The sequence below is a fragment of the Salvia hispanica genome, chromosome 1 (genome assembly GCF_029641045.1).
Source record: "Salvia hispanica isolate PSC_SH4W2 chromosome 1, Shi_PSC_v1, whole genome shotgun sequence".
NCBI classification, from domain to species: domain Eukaryota; kingdom Viridiplantae; phylum Streptophyta; class Magnoliopsida; order Lamiales; family Lamiaceae; genus Salvia; species Salvia hispanica.
The window spans coordinates 51,178,349-51,202,274 of NC_142692.1; the positions used below are offsets into that span (position 1 = coordinate 51,178,349).

A 23,926-nucleotide genomic window follows, 5' to 3' on the forward strand; every position below is an offset into this window, starting at 1 on the left:
CTTATCTCTAATCAAATCAATAAATATGCATTCCGATAAAGATATTTAATTTGATTTAATATTCCTTAATTAGATTTGTATCCATTTAATATGATATTAGGTAAAGTAGTCATAATAAAAAGAGGGAACATCTTTTTTAGTCTACGAACTTTGCCAAAGTATCATTTTAGGTCCGTGAACTTTGAAAATATCATTTCAGGTCCATCAATTATGGGTTAATATCATTTGAAGTACTTTTTTACTACTTCCAAGTTTTATAGGACGAAAATACCCTCGATAACTTAAAGGGTATATATTTTTAATAAACTTATCATATACTCATTTTTTTATAAATATCTTTATAATATATTTTTGACAAATTTTCTAAATATAATTTGACCTTCAATATTATCACTTAATTATGTGACATGCAAGTAAAATTGTTTTTCTTCAATTTTTTATATTAAAGAATTTTAAAATTGAATAAAGAACTTTTCTTTAATAATAAAATATTAAATAAGGATCTATTCTTGCATGTCACAAAATTAAGTGATAATATTGAAGGTCAAATTATATTTAGAAAATTCATCAAAAATATATAGTAAAGATATTTATAAAAAATTATGAGTATAGGATAAATTTATTAAAAATATATACCCTTTAAGGTATTAAGGGTATTTTTGTCCAAAAAAACTTAGAAATAGTAAAAAAGTACTTGAAATGATATTAACCCATAGTTGATGGACCTGAAATGATATTTTCAAAGTTCACGGACCTAAAATGATACTTTGGCAAAGTTCGCGGACCAAAAAAGATGTTCCCTCTAATAAAAAATATACCTATGTCAAAATGCCATAAAAGTATTATGACTTGGAGACATTACATCTCTAAATCACTACTCTTTTTATATACTATCGTGGAACTAATTGAACAACGAATTCATATGTCCATTAATTTGTTTTGGCCACATTACATGCATCGTTTAGGCATTTCTGCTCTGAACCCATCACGTGACGAAATTTGAAATTTAAATAAATCAAATTCAAAAATATAATAGTAATATTATTAAAATATTTAATATTATATATATTTCTGTACAATTTTTATGACACACTGTGTGTGATAATTGTTTTCAACGAATTGATATTTCTTAAAATCATTAATCCATTCTCACAAATCTTTCTTAATAAGTTTTATTAAAGAAAATATTATCTCGATAAAAGTTGTTGCAACCAGAAGGATAAGTGACAACTCAATTAAATGGTACACCAAGGGAAAAGCTTTATCTCTTAATGTTTAAACCAAAATCTTTGTTAGACTTCTCAGATCTTTAATGCTAGAGAACTCAACTTTATCAACTGTATAATTAATAGTATAAGTTTTAAGTTGTTAGGAAAGAGTCATACATTCAGTAGACGAAAAGTCATCCATATAAAGTTGTCCAAGGCGAACCAACTTGTCCATATTGAAGCTAGCAAATGGGTTTTTTGGATTAATGAAATTCATGCAAGTAAGCAATTATGTATTTGTTTCTGGAAAGTGATTATTCGATCTCTTGAGTAAGTAAATCAAGAATCTAACAACGATGAAAAAAATGTGAATTTTGTATTAAATGGATAATTAAGTGTAATTTTGACTGAGAAATCAAATGCACTCTCTTCGTTCCTCAATTCGTATCCCACTTTGACTCGGCACGGATTTTAAGAAGTGTTAAGTAAATTTGATGCATTTTCAGCATTAAATGTCGGCGACGCTGAAAACGTCACGTGTTAGAATGATATGAAATTTGCAATAGTGTTCATGTTTCAAGCCCATCAAACACAATATAATGGGCTCAAATAGTGTCTTTTGAAGGGATGATAAGTCTACCAAACAAGCCTTAACTTGAAACATTAATGAAACTTTTTGTATGATCTATCTAAACTTAAAACATGTATGATGTAATGACACCTGTTTTTTTATATAAATTTATTAAACGGATTAGAACCATCTTCATGCATATTTTCAAGTACTTCAATTATCGACGACCACCAAGTTTTTAAACAAACAAAGTAGTGAAGTGTGACCCCTATCGAGTGTCACCCGGTCGCGTTAAACTCATATGTAGATTTAAGCCTCTTCTACTTTTAATTTCTCCACTTTCTAGACTTTTGATATGCTCACAATGTCGTAGTTTGTCCCTTCTTTTACAAAATGTTCCACATCTATTGACAATACTAAAAAATCACTTACAACATCGTCTTCTTTTATACTACTCTCTCCGTCCCCAAAGCGTATGAACATTTGATTTGGTACAAGTTTTAATGCATAACTGAAAAAGTAAGAGAGAGATAGAAAAAAAAAATTAAAGTATTTGTAGTGGAGAATGGATCTCACCTCATTAGAGAGAAAGGATTTCCAAAATTAGAATGTTTATACTTTTTAAGAACGGATTAAAAAGAAAATAGTTCATACTTTTCGGATACGGAAGGAGTAACATTTACCACTACTAGTTACAACCGATGAGCAGAACAATGAATGTATGTACTAGGAGAGAGTCGAAATCAACCTCACACACAAAGTGAGTGTCGGCTCTTCTTTCTCACTCTAAGGTTAGAGTTTTGTCTTCTATTATTATGTTCCTATTTATAGAGTTATGTATGTGGACTAACTTATGGATCATGGAGGAGGTTAGAGTTGGACATTCGTTTGATATGTGCTTATTAATTTAAGTAACCCATAAATTAATATTAATCTAATAGAATATTATTTTGTATCACTATAGAAAATAATATTGATTTCTAGTTCAATCCCAAAATTACGAGTAATCTGGGTACCATTTTTATGTATAATATTTCATGTGTCTAAGATGTCAATATATCCATAAATTAATTCTTAGTCTGCGATGGACTGTGAATTAAATTAAAATATTCTACAAACCGTTTTCTAGTTTGAAACTTTATTTATCATTCATCGAATAAATTTCAACTGACCAGTTTTGTTGAATAATAAATTCTTTTTCCAAACACCTCTTGGCAATATTATCAAACCTCGCAAGCACACGATTCATTGCAATAACACAACTGACATATATTAGTACTACCCAAGATATCATATTTAGTCATTGCAAAAAACTCGCACATATTAATAAGTCAATGTAGTCTATGATTAAATGACATATGTCGTATACTCCCTCCGTCCGCCATTAGGTGTCTCGTTGACTTTTTTGCACTCGTTCTGTAAAAATGATAATAAATAGTTAAAGTAGAGAAATGTCAAAGTAAGGGAGAGAATAATTAAAAATAAAATGTTTTCCTTTTTGTCTTTTCCCATTGAAAATGAAACGTTTTGTAAAATGGAAATAACTGTATTTCTATTTTTTCTTCCTTCTCCTCATTAACTTAAAAATAACAGTACATAAAATTTCTTGTTGAAAAGTAAATATTTCATTTCTAATACAGAAGGAGTATATATTTCCACATATTATATTATAAATGAAACTATTATGTGATGTTATTTAATCTTATTTAGAGTTTTTCGTATACACTCATTTGGTTATATGTACAAGCATCGTGTAAACAAAAAGAAAAAGTATTTTAGTTATATACTAAACCAACAATTTTTCCAATGTACCCAATCTAGTATACAGATGATTTTACACAATTGTGCCGTATTAATTGTTAGACTTGGGTGATTTTGAAACATGACATTAAATGAAGAGATTAGGTTTGGTAAATTTAAAAAGTGAAAAAGGGTTTAGGGTTCAATTCTGTCTATTACTTTTAATCAAAGTGATCATGAACCTTTTGACTTTCAATTCTGTCTATTACTTTTAATCAAGACGTGGGAGTTACACCCTTTGGCCTTTGCCAAACAATATACTTTATCCTTCTTTTCCAACAATTCAATGTATCTAAGTTTTCCAAGCAGTATTTCTCTCCTAATATATTATAAGAACAGATAACTTTTCGTGACTTTTCGGGTAAACGATCGAACTCTTACTTTTTGCATGAATTTCGTTGGATAATATCGTAGCCCTCTAAAAAAATGTAATCTCTTAAATTAGGTTATATGGAGTTAGGGATGCTAACTTGTGAGGAAAAAAAACTCATTTAATGAAATTGGCGCATCCAATCACTTAACTAGGTCAAATGAAAAGTTACAAAAAAATATTTAGTGTAGGAACCGTCCATATTGAGAAATAGATTGAGAAAAACATATAAAAATAAAGAAGATTGTGCTTTCCAAGTTTTTCCACAGCATACCTAGGTTTTCGTCAAAATCGGATGTTTAAACATTGTCCGATCATCTTGAAATTTTAATAGGACGTCAAGCTTCATTCTAACCGAAAAAAATGAACTTTAATAGTTAGACTTAGATCTTCAGTTATTAATTTTTTAATGTGGCTTATATTTTTTAAGATTTTTATTTCATCTATTTTGGAGTTGTGTTGATTATCTTGGGTAAATTTTTTGTGTTGTTAAAGAGTAGGTATCATTATAAAATTCTTGGTTGTAATTTCACTTTAGTGATAGCAGATTTGGTAGAGTGGCGGGTTTTCTCCATGCAAAATCTTGGTATTTCTATTTTCTATTATTGTTTTTCATTGTCATCTCATTCATTTGTCTATATTAGGTATTACTAGTATATTTTGCTCTAAATATATTTTTGCATATTGAGAAGGTTTGTCTATCCGTTGTGCTTATAAATTAGAATGGGGAGAAAAAATAGAATTAGACCACTTCTTCCAACAGTTAATTTTTCTTATATTTGCATCATTGACATTTTGTTAACTCGACCTATATAAGGTGAGTCGAGGATCAAGTGAGTAAGTGGTAGTGGTTTGATTTGGTAGGATTATTTTTTCAATCAACGCCCGGTCTATACGTTTATAACTCTTTTATTTCACCTAATAACGATTTAACCCTTGCAATTAAGCAATTTAATAAAGTAGATAATCCATCCATTTTAAAGTTACATGACTAAAAATAATTTAAATTATATATTTTTATCATATTTTATTAATTCATCTTTTCTACTAGCTAGCTTCTAGTATTATATTAACAACTCGATTTTTTCATAACTTTCATCCCATTTAATTTGCATTTCACAACTCAAATAGTTATTTCATCCCATCTAAAAGTCTTACATAGTTCAATTTAAATTATTTTTCTCTTTTTCAAAAAAATCAATATAGAAAATCATCTCACAAAATAGAACATAATAAACTGTGTTATGCACAACAGACTATAAACCAGATCCCCAAAAATTAGCATCAAAATGGTTTACATGACCTCCATGGTGTATCTGATTTGTAAAATGTTGACATTTAAGCTAGCAGATAGTTTAATTAATTTATTATAATTGATTTAATATCTATTGTTGTGCATCATGACCTAATGAGGATCCCTTTAGCTTCCAAACCTGCATTGTTGCATTGATGTTAGCAAAAAAACAACCATGAAAGCTTCAACTGTACATGATCAACAATTATAGATTGTTCATTGATAGAGTCTTGATACTTCTATCAAATAGGATATTTAGTTTATATTACTTCATTTAATACACAATTAACTTCATCATACCAATTCAATACTTCAGAACAAATAGGTTTTAACTAGTTAAGTTCATATTTATAAAACAGGACATTTTAACTTATAATAATTATATTACTCCATCAAAATATATCAATAATTCAGTAATATGTGCATTTACTTCATATAATAAGTATAACATCTCATTCCATGAGGTTTGTTACAACACAGGGAGTTCACACATCACATCCTCTAGATCTTATACCTATGCATATATACTTTAACTTCATTTTTATACCTTCTTTATGAGGTATTTCAGTCGAATTACATAATTCCTTTCTTGTATACACAGCATAAAAATACAACATATCATCCATAATTATATATAGTTCATCCATAAAAATGCACCGGGCTTTAACTTCAATCTATCAAATTACTACTTCAAAACAAATAGGCTTTAACTTTATTTCACCTTCTGGCTCAGGAACTTTGCTTCTAGTATATGCATCGGGCTTGCGAGTTGATTGTTTGACCGGCGTTGATTTAGCCGCCAGCTTACGAGTATATTGTGGACTATTTTGACAAAAATCAGAAACCAATTTAGAAATTATATGAAGTAAGTTAAGATTAAGAACTCTGCAAAGCTTTAAAGGTGTATTACCTTCTTCGGTCGATGATTTGTGTGTGTCAACCATTTCGAATCATTGGATTGGGGATGACTGTAGTTGAATCAGTTGGTGATGAAGTCCGGGGTGGACGACGGTGTCGTCGATGGAGGCAGAGAGGGAATGAGAAGTAAACTGATGTCCTCGATTGTAGTTGAATCGGCTTGTTGATGAAATACAGTAGAGATTGAGATGAAATGCAGATGGAGATGAATCGGCTCTCGATTTGGAGATTTGGAGAAGAAGCAGCAGCAGGAATGTGAAAGAGTAATTTTGGTTTGGATGGGTTTGCATATAATGGGGGCTCTTTATTCGATTATGCAAATATTTTAATTTTCTTAATAATTAAAAATTGCAAAGTCAATTAACTTAAATAATGAATAGCATCCGAAATAAGTTTATTAGTGGATTGTCTGGGGGCATAAAAAATAGAAAATTTGTCAATAATAATAATTATAAGGAGAAAATTAATAAGTGGAAACATAACTGAAAATAAAAATGCACAGGAGGTCATACCTTAACCAATTGGGCCAGTATAAATTATTTAAAATTGTTAGGGCCATAGGCCCAGGCCCGGTCTGAAGTGTTTTTAAATCTATACGTATTACTAATAAAATGTGAAGGGGCAAAATTGGCTTGAATCAACAATTGCATGCTACAACACAAATAGCAAATGCATATGATTAATTATTCATGCTTTACAGTCTCAGCAATCAAACACTATATAAAGTATCTAACGTAATAATATCCCATCATGGGAACCAAACATCCCCAATATGCATATGTAATTATGAATTGTTTGCTGAATCACAAGACATACATGTGGTGGAATTCACGTGTGAGTCTCTATCTTAATTATATTATCAATCGGTATGCCATTATTAATTTCTTTTAGCTATTGTTCTTAAGAAAGTCCATCTTGTTAAGATGGACATTTGAGTACGAGCAAAATTCTCATAAAAATAAAAAAATTTAGAAATAGTACGAGTTTTGATACAAAATTAATAAAATATAATACTCCCTCCATTCCAGCTCAAGTGATTGATTTCTTTTTTGTCGGTGTTTTATTGTTTTGCGAAAATGATAATAAATAGTTAAAGTGGAGAGAAAGTAAAGTAAAAGATAGAATAATAAAGAAGAGAGTTGTATATATATTATTCTATTAATTATTTTACTTTCCCTTCACTTTAACTATTTATTAGCATTTTCCCCAATCATGTGCCAAAAAGCAGTCAATCACTTGAGATGGGACGGAGGGAGTAAGAGATATAAAAAGAAAAAGCGATTGGAGTACTAGATCCGAACCGATTTGAAAATCCATAATTAGCTTAAAATAAAATCCAAATCAATCCGAATTTCGAAAAAAAGAATTCAATCCAAATTTTGAAAATCAATGTGGTCCGGATTAAATATTCGGATTTTGGGTATATTTCTCACCTTTATACATATTCCACTTATTCATATCACTCATTTTTTATTATAAAGCTTCCAGGAATTTTCATCAACACGTACTTTTTAAAAATTTATGATGAAAAAGTGATGGACTCCTACTTGTAAATGGATGGAGTATTTATTAAAAATTTGTTTTGGATAGCTATATGAAGGTTATTAAGAACAATGACTTTCGAATAATCGGTTATATTCTACTAGTCCGATATATTCTGCAATCAGGGTGATATTACTTTGATGGTAGAAACTAGAAGAGCAAATGGAATATCACCTTGACGTGGTAGAAATCAGAGGGTGGTTATTCCTAAGTCCAATGTGAGTTCATATGTATTTTTTGTTTTGGCTAGTTTTATATATTTATGCTCCCCCGTCTCAAAGTAGTTGAGTCTTATTCTTTTTTTAGTGGTTACAAGATAGTTAAATTATTTTCTTTTTTTACAAAAACTTTATTTCATTTCTTACATTATTCTCTCCACTTTAATCTTTAATACATCAATTTTTAACTCTTATATCCAAAACAAATGTCCAAACTATCTTGAGCGGATAGCTTATTATTCATTATCTATGATAATAATGGAAAATTAGTTGAGCTACTTACTTGACTTGAATACTCCATATCGGAGTAGACTTTAGAGTAATAGTTTAAATTATTCTTGCAATAATGAATAGATATCATAATGACCAAGTCAAACTCCCACCATGTTTTAATCTTAGCCAAGTTGGCAACAAATCATGTTTCTAGCTGGTTAACTTACTACTTTTGTCCACTTCAAACTATACCCTACACGGACTTCAGTCCCATGTGTCTTCATTTCAAACGTCTCTTTTATGCTTTCATCAATTTTGCTAATGCGATCCTACAAATCATACTACTCAATAATATCATTTCGCTTTTGATGCTCTTTTCATTATTGCTAATCTAAGTTCTTTTTTCCATTGTTTTTTTTTTTGGTTATTAACATATAATATCACGTAGTTTTTTTTAAAAAAGCCTACCAACATTAAACTTAACAAAGAATATCATGATTTTTTATCGGAGTATCAATTCCCACTAACGACAGATTCCAATTTATTAAAAACAACATGGAAAGCGAATTGGCATTTAATTGATGACATAGAACATAAACTAATTAAAAAGAACAAATGACATATAATTAATCATTAGGATTTTACTATTTCATTCTCTTTCATCTACATCTCCACCTCCACCTCATTCTCACCATTCTCTTTTTCTCTCTTCAACATAGTTCTTCATAATCCGCATCAACTTTCTCACTAGTCTCAACAAGCCGCCTGTGCAAAATTTTGCCACATCTAACGGGTGAAAATTAAAATCGTAGTCAAAGTTGGTGATATTTTTTGCTAAATAAAATTAAAATTTACAAAGAACCACGATATTGGATGACAATAACCACTCTATTTTTACAGACCTCACTCACATATCAAATAGGATAATTTTGTAGTAGAATTGTTTGATTTTACCCCTCATAAAGCGAATCAATTCCTTTTCATCCTAATTTTATTTCATTATTACTTTGTGAGTTGAAAATAAAGATTATTATTTGCATTTAAGAAAAAAATGTGGGGAAAAAAACAAAAAGAAAAAGAGTATGAAGTAGAGTGAGTAAACGGTGATCAAGTTGCAATGTGAAGTAGGTACGTAGCAAAGAAGATCTTTCCGGATTATCGGCGATCGAGTGGAATAAATTACATGCAAAATATGGTCTCTTCATTTTCACCTTTCTTCTTTCTATTCTCTTCCCCTAATTTCTGGCCCCTCTTCCTCTTACTCACTCACTCAATCAGATCCATTCCTTTTTCCTTCCTTCATTCATTTCCCCCTTTTCGTTTGAGGGCTGCTTTTTTCTCCAGCTCTCTAACGATCGATCCACTCTCCCAAATTCCAACCTAAACAACTTGAAATAAAAAAATACTGCTAATTCCCTTCTCCTTGAAAATTCTTCAACGGAAGTATATCGATTACCTCATTTCCCACAACATTTCATTTGACACAGAAATTCAAGGCACAGTGTTGCTTTGAAGAGAAATCACTCTGTTTTCGGAATTTATTTTGAGGCGAAACGCCGCAAATTCAATCTCATTTTAACGTAATAGAAGGGGATTTTCCCTGGCCCTAATATTAATCGGGTGGGGGTTATGGTGTTGTTGTGATTCGAAACAGTTGGCGATCAATTGTGAGTGATGGATATTGCGTCGCAGTTGAAGCGCGGGATCTCGCGCCAGTTCTCGACGGGGTCGTTGAAGATGAGCCGGAGATTCAGTTTCCAGCGGCAGAACTCGATGGATCCGCGGCGGAACAATTTCCGGTTCAGCTTCGGGCGGCAGTCGTCGATGGACCCCATACGGCGGACTCCGGTGACGGAAGACTGCGCCGAGGAGGAGATGACTGTGCCGAGCAACCTCGACAGCACAATGCAGCTGCTGTTCATGGCGTGCAAGGGCGACGTGGATGGGTTGCGGGATTTGCTGGATGAAGGGATTGATGTCAACAGCATTGATTTGGATGGCCGGACAGCGCTGCACATCGCTGCCTGCGAGGGTCACGTCGAGGTCGCCAGGCTTTTATTGAGCAGGAAGGCCAATATCGATGCTCGGGATCGATGGGGCAGCACGGTACTGATTAATTTGTTGTGCTCTGCATTTGCCAAACTAAGATTTAATGGTGCTTGATTGATGGATAGTTTTATTGTGCCACTGGACTTGATGAAACTTGATTGATGCACTTGAGTATCATTCGCCTTCTTATGAAACTTGATGAGGTTTCCAACATATTAATTTTGATAGATTTACATATTGATCATGGCAGGCTGCCGCTGATGCCAAATATTATGGAAATGTGGAAGTTTTTAATATGTTGAAATCTCGTGGAGCTAACGTTCCAGTAAGTATGAAAATCATTTTGTGGAGAAGCTTATTTCCTTTTTACAGTCACTAATATAAATTTGTTTCGTATTCTCAGAAAACCAAAAAGACACCCATGACGGTTGCAAATCCTCGTGAAGTTCCAGAGTATGAGCTCAATCCATTAGATATTCAAATACGAAGAGGTGATGGCATATCTAAGGTATGGTCTTCCGTGCAACTACCAGAACATTGTACATTTGTACTCCAAATAGAAATTTAATGGCTTGTCAATATATTTGTATGTAATATGTATGACATATTGCTTTGACTTAATGGATTATCAGGCATAAAGAGCTATTGTGGCTTCTCTATGTTGTTGATTATCAAAATGTCTCAAATTGTTCTCATGAAAGGAAATGATTGCATGGTATCATGCTTAGTTAATTCGATAGGCTGATTTTACGTATGGTATCTGTGAACAGGGATCTTATCAAGTTGCTAAATGGAATGGCACTAAAGTTTCAGTGAAGATACTCGACAAGGATAGCCATGCAGATCATGACTCGATGTATGTGCTGCTTTCTTTCCAGCTTTAGTTCTAGCTTATCTATTTAGTTTCATTTTTAGTAAACAAATCTCATTTTGTATATCTATGCATCTTTATACAAATACTAAATTGGCCACCTAAAGCAGTATTGGCCAATTTATAGTACTATGTTAAAAGAGAAATGAGCGAGCTCTTAATGTGCATGGGAGTTAGATGAACTTAACGAATTGAATGTGTAGATAGTGTTTCACAAAGCAGTGATGTTTCATTGAAATGCATTATCGGCATCCTTATTTTGCGAGATTGTCATGTCACAGTTACCTGCTAAGAACGAAATCTTTCAGTAAATTCTAGAAACTGTTTAGTACTCATATGTCATTCACAATAGTTCCCAGTCTTGGTTTTCTTTTATCTATTGGCATGGAAAGGGGCTATTTGGATAATAAAATAGGCTTTTTACAATTTTTAGAGGCAAAAAGCTGAACAATAATTCCATATTCTTTTATATTTGACATCGGCTTCCTTACCAATTAGCATACTCTGATGTGTTATCATAATTTGTAGTCTGAATGCAAGCTGTAAAAAATGTGCATTAATACTGCCATGAAATCTGATAGAGTATTATTAAATCATCATGTTTTCTTTCTTTTTGTTATACTAGTACCTAGTATTTTATTTTCCTGTCTGTGTATGACTTCATGAACTGAACTAATTATTATGCCCTACTCTGCAGAAATGTGTTCAGGCATGAATTAACCTTGTTAGAAAAGGTTCGGCACCCTAACGTGGTTCAGTTTATTGGTGCTGTCACCCAAAATATACCTATGATGATTGTTATGGAGTATAATTCAAAAGTAATCATCTCTCTCTCTCTCTCTCTCTCTCTCTCTAACCCACTTCCAAGGCATATATACATTGCACCTCTATAAACCGGTGTAGCTCTGTATTTGTTGTTTGCTTCCTTTAGTATTAGCTATCTTAACCATCTTATGGCATTTTGACTTCTGCTTTGCGCATTCGTATGTAATGATGAATTTGATTATACAGTATTGTTTGGCTTGTTTAGTTTTTAGAGTCTCTCGTGGGATCGACAGATAATATGTTGTGTATAGTTTCCCCCTAGTAACCACTTCGCTTATTTATGCTTCAATTTTTTCAGGGTGACCTTGCTAGTTACCTTCAAAAGAAAGGGCGTCTATCCACGTCTAAGGCATTAAGATTTGCTCTTGAAATTGCCAGGTACTTGTGCTGATTCACATAGAGATACTCCACCTGTGCTGTTAATCTGCTCAATAAGTGCATGCTTGTGCTGTTTTTTCTATCTATATTGCTCTTTTGCTGCTCTTTGCTAGTTGCTTCATTATTTTTTTCATAGTGCTTTTTGCTCAGTTGAGAAACATTTTTTCTTCTCCAGCTCTCTGGTTGAACTTCTAAGTTACTTCTATATTTGTTGCATTCTGTTTTTCTATATGATGTTCATTTTTTGCAGGGGCATGAATTGTCTTCACGAGTGCAAGCCCGAACCAATCATACATTGCGATTTAAAGCCAAAGTAAGGAATGCTTAAGTTGGTTAGAGTATCTGAATGTTTTCCACTTAGACGGAGTATTTCCTTTACAATACACGTTTTTTTAATATTTGCAATTTTTGTAAGGTGCCAGAAATATTTTGCTGGATTTTGGAGGGCAGCTGAAGGTTGCAGGGTTCGGTGTTACTAGGTTGTCAGCACAGGCACCTGATAGAGTAAAACTTTTGCAGCCTGAAGCCACAGATCGTTCAAGTGAGTCTTCAGTCTTCACAGTTCTCACATAACTAGTATTACTAGTTTCTCTAGTTCAAGTTACTTTTCAGTAAATGGAAATTTCTACCAGTTTGGCTAGTTTCTCCAGGCTATGCTTGATTAAACATGATCATATATAAAGTAGTTTACGATCTTTTTGTTTTCTATATATATGCTATATGTAGATGTGTACTTAGCACCGGAGGTGTACAACAACGAAGCATTTGACAGAAGTGTGGACGTGTACTCTTTTGGTGTTATGCTATTTGAGGTATACTTCAACTAAATGCTGAAGAGTACACATATTTGAACAATGTATTTGAGATATATGATATGATTAAAGTTTAAAATCGTCTGCCACACTTCTTATACCAGATGATGGAGGGCTCTCCGCCATTTTCTTCAAAATCTCCTGAGGACGCTGCTAAGGTGATTTGCTTAGAAGGGAAGAGACCATCATTTAAGTCAAGATCTAATAAATCTTTTCCTCCAGAATTGAAAGAGTGAGTTATTCACTTGATCAAAGAAGAAAGGCATAGAATTGAGTTTCACAAAAACGGCTGCTGTTTTTCACGTCTAATGCTGGTGGTGTATCCCAGGTTGATCGAGGAATGCTGGCATTCAAGTCCCAGTGTGAGGCCGACATTCTCACAGATCATAATACGATTGGATAAGATTGTCATGACATGCTCCAAGCAAGGATGGTGGAAGGACACTTTCAAACTCCCCTGGTATGCTCACACGTTCTTTCTTTTTATACGAATTATAGCACAAAGCAAAAAACGAAAACATGATAAAACTGGCTATCCAGTTTGTCACTATGTGACTATGTTTGGGTGCATTGTCAAGCTAAAGATTTTTTATTAAATTTTTCGAATACAAATACATGAGATAAGGCGAGTATTTAAAGTGAGAAGCACGCCTAATAAGGGATTTTGCTGAAACTGAGCAACAAAAATGGACTAAATGAGGCGTGTGATGATTAATAAGATGTATCGTTGTGCAGGAAATAAGGGGGGGGGGGGTGTATCCGACGATAATCCATTACTTTCTTTGAACGTAAGAAGCCTGTACAGTACGCCACGTTCAAAGAAAGTAATGCAGGATTATGAGCCAGTGAAGGGGCACACACATAAGCCCAAGAGCGTTTGTATTTACACACTGTAATATAATCGGAGTTGAGTTTATATGTGCATATTTTTTGTTGCCGTACTTGTATGTGAGTTAATGTTAATACCCTTTCATTTCTTTGCCTTACAAATTTTATTTATTACTCCAACCACATAAACAGTGTTGTATTTAATATAAATTCAATTCCTACTCTATATTGATAATGAGGGATCCAAATATTTGCCTTTCTGCATATTGATACGACCTCGGCAAATTTCTAACTATATATAATTAAGATTTGAGTTCTTACTATTCTTTAAATTAATAACGTCTTAAAAGGATAAGTATATGGAAATTAAGAAATGTATATTTTGAGGCTTAAAATTAAAGAGGCCACCTTTAGAAAAAATTTAGCAATTTTTTTAGGTTTGAAATTTATATATAGAACAATCAGAAAATGATTTTGAGATATTATTTGAAAACCAAGTTTCCCATCGAAGCAGTTATCAATCCTAATATCTCAATCTCAAATTCTCAAGTACCTTATTATATTAAAAAAATGGTTTGGGGTACACAAGTTTTCACAGTGAAATCTCAACCCTAATCCCTAATTCTCAATCTAAATTACCTTATTTTATCAAAACTAATTATCAAAATTTTGTCATTTGTCACTTGCGATGAACACATCAACTTTAATTTGAAAAAAAAAAATAATTTATAGGAAAAAATAATAAAAATCCAAAGTTCTTAGTATTTATATTTAAAACTTTTTTGGTGAACACAAAGAAATAATGAAAGTTTGTGTATTTATAGACAAATTATCTTCTTCTATTAAAACAAGTCGTTATGATGATACAACGAATTTTTCATATTGACACTTGTTATGAACACGCCAGCTCCATTTGGAGAAAACAATTGTGACAAAAAAAAATTATGTACTTAGATTTAAAAATTTGGATGAAAAACCTTAAAGGAAATGGTCAACATCTATATGACAAGCTTTCTTCCGTCATCGAGATCTCTTCCGCTTGTGTTTCGTACGTCCTTAGATAAAACTAGGATGATCTTTGAAGTTTACGTCGCAGAAGATCCAATCGTAGGAGACAACCATAAGGAGAAGATTTTTTAGAGAGAATTATTGGGGCATACAATTCGACCCGATAGGACTCCTATACACTCTTACAAGAAGATTCAGACTCATTTTGGTCGAGCGAGTTATGAAATTCAAAACTTCTGCATCATTTACAACAACGAGGAAAAACAATTGGCTTGTGGATCTATTGATGCAAATAGTTTGAAATCTGCTTTCAAAATCTATAAAACTGACAACAACAAGACTTTCAAATGTATCTTAACTTGGAAAAAAGTTTCTCGCATTGACAAGTGGGCGGGTGACATAGAATCGCCTTCGAGCTCACGGCTGGGGCTGAAATGCTCAAAGCACACTAAGACGAGTCATTATTCAACAAGCAGCGAGGCTACATCCATGGGTATGAGGCAAGGGAAAACCGGCGGTTCGAGCAGTGCACCCCCGATACCTTCGGAGGAGCGGGATGGATAGAAGTGTCTTGTTTAGTCTTTTGCATAAAGATATAAGTACCCAAATGAGCACAATTTGCTCACAACAATTCGAATCTCATTAGAGGATGATTAAGTATTTTAATCATATAGTTATAATTAATTGTATACTCCTATTAAATTTTATAATAAACAAATTCAAATAAAAAATGAATAGAAAATTGATGTGGGATCTATGAAGAGTTAATGAAGAGATGGGTTATGGATATTGTTTTGATGTAAAGAATTACTACTAGATAATAAGTGTGGTGAAAAAGAACAAATTTTAGTGACATGCTTTTGGATGGGATAGTCACAAGTCACAACCTTTTGGGGCTGAATTTCTAATATATCATACATGAAAGGAGGGAAATGATATGTGTGATAAATGGGATGACTCAAATGTAACATTGAACAAATTTGGCATATAAGCAAAAACAAGTATACATTCCCCATTCCAAAACCTCCCCAAACCCCTGATCAATTACTTCATCTCTTTCTATTTCATTCAAAATAGTTCCAAATCCTGTCGATTTTCTTCTCCACATTCGTTCATCATTTTCTTGCTGCTTTCCTAACAATCTGTGAGTAACCTCTCTCTCCCTCCCTACATTTTCTCACACACACATAACACGTTCGCATAAGCACCTAATGTGCTGGAAAACTGAATTTCTTTCTTTCTTTTTTTAATATATTTTTTCATTTTAAGAAGTTGTTTGTCGATTGCTTGCGATTGTGGTTTTTTTTGCTCTCGAGGTTAGATGGTCAATAGTTTCAATTATGTTCATTTTTTTTGTTTTTTTTTTGTTTATATTTGATTTGGCTTACTGATTGTTACTGCAAAATGTTTCATCTTTCAACTCCAAGATTGCAGCTCTGTATCAGTCGAATTTCGTTGTATATACGCTCCTGTTATGTTTTTTCTATAGTTTATTGACTCTAGGTTTGTCGATGTACCAAGGGGTTGTTTCATTGTTTTGTTGAATTTCTAGGCATATATGTGCACATATAGCGGAGGTGTTCGTATGTTCTGTAATTTCTTTCTGAATCTCTCTGGATGTACTCGCTAGTTTCTCTTTGTTGTTTTGGTAATTTCTATATGACAGAGTTAGTGCTTTATTTAACTAATGAACAACGGTTGGAATTCGTTCCACACCTAATAGATGCCCTATGGGGTGTATGAATCCAGTAGAGTATCTAACAAGTCACGCCCCTGCAATATCTATAAGCAGATGAATCTGATTGCTGCTTAACTGCCTTGAGAGAGATGGAGTATTGTGCAAGGCAATTGACGTCATTTTTGTTGAATGGTTCATCAATTGTCTTTTTTAAGGCCACTTGAGACTGAAAATATATATTTTTATTCAACTCTGGTATGCTCCCCAGGGTACAAGTAATTACTTTTGAAACCTTGCATGTGAAATCTTAATTATTACTGATGGGAATGAAATATAACCCCGTACCTTTTGTTTGACTGACATGAGTACCGCGAATCGATGGTAAGCTATTGTTAAAGCATAACAACTTCTGTTCTAAATAAAAGATTGAGCAACTTCTACAGTCTAATCTATCTTCTATCATGACCTTTGTAAACAAAATTCACTTCTTTAGATAGGTGCTTGTTACCTGATTATGTTTTGTCGTGTTCAGTAGTTAATTACCTACTAGTTTTATAATAAAATGTGAGTGAGAATGATTTAGTGGACTGTATGGTCCACTACCAAAAGTGGTATAAAGTGAAGTAGGAAAATTAATATGGGACGAACCAAAATGGAAAACTGGGACACATAATGGTGGACGGATGGAGTATATAATTATAACCGAATGGGCTATAATATTATATTTATATTATATCGTATTCAGATAAGTAATATGATGATACACGTTCTGATATAGTTTTCCTATTCATTTATCTTTCTTGTTTCGTAGCTTGGCCTTTTGGGTTGGTGAAGTCTGTCTTTGATTTTATTCAGGTGAAGAGAGGAGATAATGGCCTCTGGAGTGATTTTGAGAAGGAGAAAGACTCTTTCAGATTACTTGAGTCTCTCCCTTCGCTCTATTCAAACTTTCCATACATCTGGTTGTGGTCAATCTTGTTCTCCTAGCTACGCCTCCATCACAGACCACAATCCTCATAACATAGATCTATTGAGAGAAAAACAGAAGAATTCAACTTTTTGCAAGAAACCATTGAATCCTGTAGCCTTAGGGGTCTGTAGTCCTAAAGCTTATGAAATCACAGCTCTAAGATATGGGAATGGAAGGTTGGATTTCAACTGCCTGATGGGTGCTAGGATGATATCACAATCTAGATGCTATGCTTCAACTGCGAATGCAAGGCAGCCTGACCCAGGAAATGATGATGAGGATATTGAAGAAATGACTGCAAAAAGGAAAAAGGAAGCTTCTCCCGAAGAATGTGATCAGGCTGTTGTGGGCCTAAGTACTGCAAAAGCCAAAGCCAAAGCTAAAAAACTGCATGAATCTCAGATTACTGTTAAGCCGATCTTAAAGAAACTATGGGCCACATTTTTAGGTATTGGTCCAGCTCTAAGGGCTGTGGCTTCCATGAGCAGGTCAGATTCTTTTTAATCTATCTATATGCTCCACTTTTATGTTAAACTAATGAAGAAAGGTGTCATCTATGATCATGTAAACAGGGAAGACTGGGCCAAAAAACTCATACACTGGAGAAGTGAGTTTGTATCAACGCTAAAACATTACTGGCTAGGATTTAAGCTTCTAGGGGCTGATGTGAGGATCAGTTCGAGATTATTAATGAAATTGGCTGGCGGAAGAAGTCTCTCCAGAAGGGAGAGGCAACAACTTACAAGAACTACTGCTGATGTTTTTAGGCTAGTCCCAGTAGCTGTTTTCATCATCGTTCCTTTCATGGAATTTTTGTTGCCTGTTTTCCTCAAGCTCTTCCCTAACATGCTACCTTCAACCTTCCAGGATAAGATGAAAGAAAAGGTATGGATCAGAAGGCAATTGGCGTCTTTGGGATGCTGTTCAATTACGTGTATTTTCATCCCTGTCATTAAGATGATTTATATGTCATGAAACATCTTAACCTTACCAACTGAGAGGCACTTCGTGGTCGAATCAAATGAAATCTTTTGGTTAACAATGTCATTAATTGTTTGTTTCAATCCAGATACTTTCAGTGTTTAATGATGATTTATATGTCATGAGAACTTTTAACTCCGTCTCTGATGAAAGTAAGATTTTGTGACATCATCATCATTATCATCATCACTAGTATGTTTCCACGCACTGTCTTGCAGATATTTGCTGAGTGTTCTTTCTTTATTTGGTTATATTTCTAGAAGCAATCTTCATCTGGAATGTTATACTTGCAGGAAGCACTAAAAAGGAGGTTGAAAGCCAAAATAGAATATGCAAAGTTTCTCCAAGAGACTGTCAAAGAGATGGCAAAAGAAGTCCAAACTTCAAGGAGTGGAGAAGTGAAGAGAACGGCTGAAGATCTTGATGGGTTTCTGAACAGGGTCAGTGAACATTATCATTATCATTATCATTAGTAAAAAGAGAGTCCTCCTGAGGCACCAGTTTCAATGAAATTTAATGTTTTCTATACAGATTAGAACTGGTGCTCGTGTCTCAAATGATGAAATTCTAGGATTTGCTAAGTTGTTCAATGATGAACTCACTCTAGATAATATCAGCAGGTTTGCGTTCTCAAGATTATGATTGTGTCTCATTGCCATTCTGTTGAATCCATTATTAATCTATTTGGTACAATTTTCTTTTCGACAGGCCTCGTTTAGTTAATATGTGCAAGTATATGGGAGTGAGCCCTATCGGGACCGATGCTTATTTGCGGTATATGCTTCGGAAGAGATTGCAGAGGTGTGCTATTTCCCCTTCCTGTGTTAATTGTTTGATACATAGACGTTTTGCTATTAGATATTGCACAATTTTTGCAGCTTAGGCCACTGTATTACTCCCTCCGTCCCACAAGAAGATGCACTCTTTCCTTTTTAGTCCATCCCACAAGAATATGCACTTCCCAATTTTGTAAACTCCCATTCCCCACTAATAATACTTTAATTACTTTTTCTCTCTACCTCTCTCTTACTTTACCAATTTTGCATTAAAACTCATGACGAACCCAAAATGCATATTCTTTGGGGACGGAGGGAGTATCACTTAAGTTAACTGTTGAGTGTTGTATGAGCGTAACTTGCGTTGACTATGCAACTGCTCTACCTTTGACAGGATATTTTCTATGATAGTACTGACATTTCCACACATTCTCTTGAAATAAATCCTGATACTCCCAACCTTTTGTATTCTTTCTTCTGTTAGTGGGTGATATCAACTTTTATGCTATAGTTTGGTCTTTGAAATATTATCTGTTGTTTTACTTAGTTAGCCGACTTCAAAAAATTTTAAATCAAACTGTATTATATGTGAATATGTACTTATTAAAGTCTGTTTGGGTTCTCTTTTTAGCATAAAAAAAGATGACATAATGATCCAAGCAGAGGGCGTAGAATCTCTATCAGAGGCAGAGCTTCGTGAAGATTGTAGAGAGAGGGGTATGCTTGGGGAATTTTCAGTGGAGGAAATGCGTCAACAGGTCTGTATCACAACACAAGTACATCACTTAATTGTTATCAGGGTTTATAGGGTTTCTGGGTGGCAACCTTACATATCATGAATTGCATGAGATGACTGGTTATATTGCTTGAGCATGAACTCTGACAATGTCTTGGATGGAAATGTTTAACACAGACTACAACTCAAGAATGAACTTCTATAAATGGTGAATACTGTATTAGAAATTTGTATGCTGATGAAAGATTTGCCAGTGATAGGACATATATTGGTGTGACCTACATCCACTAACCTCTCTCTTTTTAGTTGCGAGATTGGCTAGATTTGTCTCTGAATCACTCTGTTCCATCCTCACTTTTAATTCTTTCCAGGTTAAATTTCTCATCTAGATTGTTCACTGTCTGATTCGAAAATTATCATTATACATCCTTGCACAGTGTAATTCTGATACATCTGCTAATGCTGTTCGCAGAGCTTTCACTGTGACCGGAAGGATGAGGCCAGAGGAAGCAGTTCAAGCTACTTTGTCCTCGCTTCCAGATGAGGTTGTGGATACTGTGGGTGTTACGTCATTGCCGTCTGAAGATTCTCTTGCAGAAAGGAGGAGGAAGCTGGACTACCTTGAAATGCAGGAGGAACTTATCAAGGTTGATCATTTGTTTACTTTTGTTCCTATGAACATTTTCTCCTGAAACTGTAGAACACTTGATCTTATGTTCCTCCTTTTTTCCATCCGTTTATGGGGCTATAGGAGGAGGAAGAGAAACAGGAAGAAGAATTAGTCAGGAAAAAAGAATCTGCTGATGCTGAAGTTGATGTTGCTTTGAAAGAAATGAGCAATCCGACGGCAAGAGAAGCACAAGAACAAGCTAGAGCTAGAGCTCTGGATAAACAAGAACAGCTTTGTCAACTTAGTCGTGCATTAGCTGTTTTGGCTTCTGCATCGGTAATAAAGAAATTTCTTGTTTGAGTTTCTTGAGGATAAAATGTGTTCTCCTTCCACATTTCTTCTTTGCTTTATTATTGCAGTCAGTGAGCAGGGAGCGTGAAGAGTTCCTGAGGCTCGTGAATAGTGAGGTATTTTTGACTTCCCATTCAGCTACAGTTGAATATTAATTGGTTGACTTTTGGTGATGAACAAAATATTTAGCTGACCTCATTCTTTTACCAACTCTTAACCATTATAACACCTTTTATAATTTGTGCCTTGTTGCCTGGAAAGGCGATAAATCGGCCTTTTTCAAGTAATTGCTTTATTGTGTGCAATTTACTTCCGGAATTGGCTTTAAAACTCTGCGTTCATTACGCAGAACTTCAAATATTCTTCTGAATCATTCATAGTATTCAATTCTCAAATTTTAAAATCCATATTGCCACTTGGAACGTAACATTTTTTTTAATGTTTTTAACTTCAACTCAACTTGTATGTAAAACATCGATGGTTTTTCATCTTCTCAGATTGAGCTATACAATAGCATGGTGGATAGAGATGGAACAGATGGCGAAGAGCAGGCAATGAAGGCATATAAAGCTGCTCGGGATGAAAGCAAGGATGATGCTGAAGTTCCTGAACAGAACAATGTTTCCTCTGCTCTTGTAGATAAGGTATGTCTCTCCCTAGCAGTCCATAAGAAGTAATGGATAGCCTCACGCCTAGGCTGAGGAAGTAAGAAAATGAAAAAACTGGCAGCACTATATAAGGAATATGCCAGGACTGGGGTGAATAAATAATGTTTAAATATCCGTGCAGCTAAACTAATGCATGTTTGTTAACTTGCCAATTTTTTTTAGGTTGAGGATATGCTTCAAAAGCTTGAGAAAGAAATTGACGACGTTGATGCAAAAATTGGTGATCAATGGAGAATACTTGACAGGTAATCCATGAGCTATTTTGTTAGTTATTATTCTTTCCTTCAATCAGATCATGGTTTCAGTATCAACTATGTCTTTTCGACAAATGGTTGCTACTTTTTCCTGTTCAGCCTCATGAGATAATAAGTCCTTTCGTCACAATTGAATGTTTTCATCTTGTTTTCGAGTGTTGACATATAGTGTCACATTATCTATGATATCAATACAGGGCTCCAAATTTGGGTACCCACAGCCACAATTGAGTGTTGAGATGTCTAGTCTTGTATGGATCTAACTGTATAACATACTCCAAAGGAGTAATTTTTTTTATGGTATATAAGTTGTGTTGATAAAGTTCCCCATGGCCATGGTGATCCTTGCAGAGATTATGACGGAAAAGTGACTCCAGAGGAAGTTGCAGCAGCTGCTACATATTTAAAGAACACATTAGGAAGAGAGGGGGTGCAAGAATTGATCAGCAGTCTTTCTAAAGATGCAGGTTGGTTGGCTATGGATATGTCCCTAAAACATAAATTTCGCACACATTCAATCTGCTGATCTTGCTACCTTCCACAATACCACTTTGAGAGCTCTGGTTGGATTTGTTTCTTATTTACTTGTTATGTTCTTTTTATTCAGATGGAAAGATACTTGTTGAGGATATAGTGAGATTGGGCAGTCGTGTAGAAGGTGGCAACTCAGACTGATGTAGCTTGCTGATATTGGTGGCAGAAGGTTCTAGTCGCATGCCAATACCCATTTTTATTGCTCTGTCACTTTTCGTGTACAATTTTTGAAGACATTGTATAACCTTGTTGAATGATCCTTTCTGTGTTTGAGCAGGAAAAGTGATCTACGAGAGGTCTGCTTACTAGTGTGGAAAAAATGTTTACTGGAGAAATCATGTATACAGTCATTCTGGTAGAAAATTTTATACAGAGAATCCCATCTTATAAAATCCTTTTATTTTCATTTTTTTACGTGTTTTTGTGTGGAGGAATGTCTCTTCCTCAAGCATAAATGTGCGATGTCATACATCCAATAATACAATCGAAGCTTTGGAAACAAATTACATTAGTAAAGAAGAGCCTCACTTCAACTCTCAAACTAGCTATGTTTATTTCCAAAAGGAAAAAAAAGAAGAAGAGAAGTGTACACAAAACACTACACTTATATACATACAAAAGTGTAGTAGCTATGTGTGTGGAAGGCGGAATGGGAGAGACGGCGGAGAAGCGAAAGGCAGATTACGAAGAATGAGGAAACGAACCCGGCGTGGAAACGGCAGCGGCGCGTCTTGCAGCACGTGCTCCAGCACACGCGCCACCACCACCGTGTACTCTTCCAGCAGCTCCGCTACTATTGCCACCAGTATCATGCTTGCTTGCTATCACTACAGATCACTTTCAACACTACTATATATATACATATATATGTTGACTTGATTGCTCCAATTGAATATGGATTGGTGTTGTTCTAAAACAGGAGGAACAATTAAAACAGAGGGCAGTGTCGTTTTGAAGTGTAAGTATTCAATTATCCAACGGCGAACTGAAGATACTGCAACTATAATTATTTAATTTTATTACTTTTAGTAAATGATTGTCGTTTTGTTTGAGTCGACACCACCTTGGGCTGGTACCTGGTATGCCAGCGTCTCCCACGTGTCCACACAACTCAATAGAAATATACTCCAACTATTTTATTAATTTGGTCTCTTATCTACAAAACGATGGATTGATATTGTTGTCTTGAAATATTTAGTGGTTTCGTTTTGCCTTATCCACTTTCTGATTTATATATATATATATATATATATATATAGGATTGTGATCAAATGAGATTTTTTAGGCTAAATGAGAAATGAGATGCAATATCAGCCACTCATTTTTATAAAATGAGTGGTCCAGATTTTGTCACACAAAATATATTTTTAGATTAATTTATTATGAAAGGGTAGAATGGTAAATTCAGTAAAAAATAAACGAAAACAAACCCAATTGAAGTAGTCTGCCGTGATTTCTCACCT

The 23,926-nt window shown here is 34.1% G+C and overlaps 3 protein-coding genes and 1 long non-coding RNA gene across 6 annotated transcripts; 2 read left to right on the forward strand and 2 right to left on the reverse strand.

Moving 5' to 3' along the window:
• Positions 1–5,247: 5,247 nt before the first annotated feature.
• LOC125218712 (uncharacterized) lies at positions 5,248–6,405 on the reverse strand. Its single transcript, XR_007176006.2, has 3 exons — positions 6,154–6,405; positions 5,965–6,065; positions 5,248–5,382 (listed from the first exon to the last, which is right to left on the reverse strand). It is a non-coding gene; the product is annotated as an uncharacterized LOC125218712 (long non-coding RNA).
• A 2,918-nt stretch (positions 6,406–9,323) lies between these two features.
• LOC125217850 (integrin-linked protein kinase 1-like) lies at positions 9,324–14,042 on the forward strand. Of its 2 annotated transcripts, XM_048119409.2 has the most exons (12): positions 9,326–10,240; positions 10,434–10,508; positions 10,587–10,691; positions 10,954–11,039; positions 11,752–11,872; positions 12,178–12,257; positions 12,508–12,570; positions 12,680–12,798; positions 12,984–13,069; positions 13,174–13,301; positions 13,398–13,529; positions 13,805–14,042. In XM_048119409.2, the coding sequence occupies exons 1-12, from the start codon at positions 9,809–9,811 to the stop codon at positions 13,809–13,811; spliced, it is 1,434 nt and encodes a 477-aa protein (XP_047975366.1). In that variant the 5' UTR covers positions 9,326–9,808; the 3' UTR covers positions 13,812–14,042. The 2 variants fall into 2 exon arrangements, with proteins under 2 accessions (XP_047975365.1, XP_047975366.1); XM_048119408.2 differs by having other exon boundaries at positions 9,324–10,240; positions 13,398–14,042.
• Positions 14,043–15,931: 1,889 nt separating this feature from the next.
• LOC125222479 (uncharacterized) lies at positions 15,932–22,869 on the forward strand. 2 transcript variants are annotated; one of them, XM_048125118.2, is made up of 16 exons: positions 15,932–16,049; positions 17,439–18,041; positions 18,126–18,438; positions 18,828–18,974; positions 19,066–19,154; positions 19,243–19,335; positions 19,942–20,068; positions 20,353–20,417; positions 20,519–20,693; positions 20,798–20,992; positions 21,076–21,123; positions 21,505–21,651; positions 21,838–21,920; positions 22,281–22,396; positions 22,537–22,632; positions 22,741–22,869. In XM_048125118.2, the coding sequence occupies exons 2-15, from the start codon at positions 17,455–17,457 to the stop codon at positions 22,602–22,604; spliced, it is 2,253 nt and encodes a 750-aa protein (XP_047981075.2). In that variant the 5' UTR covers positions 15,932–16,049; positions 17,439–17,454; the 3' UTR covers positions 22,605–22,632; positions 22,741–22,869. The 2 variants fall into 2 exon arrangements, with proteins under 2 accessions (XP_047981075.2, XP_088920570.1); XM_089064444.1 differs by having other exon boundaries at positions 22,537–22,869.
• A 51-nt stretch (positions 22,870–22,920) lies between these two features.
• Positions 22,921–23,443, reverse strand: LOC125222480 (uncharacterized). Its single transcript, XM_048125121.2, has one exon. The coding sequence runs from the start codon at positions 23,273–23,275 to the stop codon at positions 23,093–23,095; it is 183 nt and encodes a 60-aa protein (XP_047981078.1). The 5' UTR covers positions 23,276–23,443; the 3' UTR covers positions 22,921–23,092.
• Positions 23,444–23,926: the final 483 nt, after the last annotated feature.

Coding starts and splice junctions, on each gene's coding strand:
- LOC125217850 (XM_048119408.2), top strand. CDS start 9,809: ATGGATATTGCGTCGCAGTTGAAGCGCGGGATCTCGCGCCAGTTCTCG. Junction 10,241..10,433: donor GGGATCGATGGGGCAGCACG/GTACTGATTAAT, acceptor TGATCATGGCAG/GCTGCCGCTGATGCCAAATA. Junction 11,040..11,751: donor CATGCAGATCATGACTCGAT/GTATGTGCTGCT, acceptor CCTACTCTGCAG/AAATGTGTTCAGGCATGAAT.
- LOC125222479 (XM_089064444.1), top strand. CDS start 17,455: ATGGCCTCTGGAGTGATTTTGAGAAGGAGAAAGACTCTTTCAGATTAC. Junction 18,042..18,125: donor GCTGTGGCTTCCATGAGCAG/GTCAGATTCTTT, acceptor TCATGTAAACAG/GGAAGACTGGGCCAAAAAAC. Junction 22,397..22,536: donor CAGTCTTTCTAAAGATGCAG/GTTGGTTGGCTA, acceptor CTTTTTATTCAG/ATGGAAAGATACTTGTTGAG.
- LOC125222480 (XM_048125121.2), bottom strand. CDS start 23,275: ATGATACTGGTGGCAATAGTAGCGGAGCTGCTGGAAGAGTACACGGTG.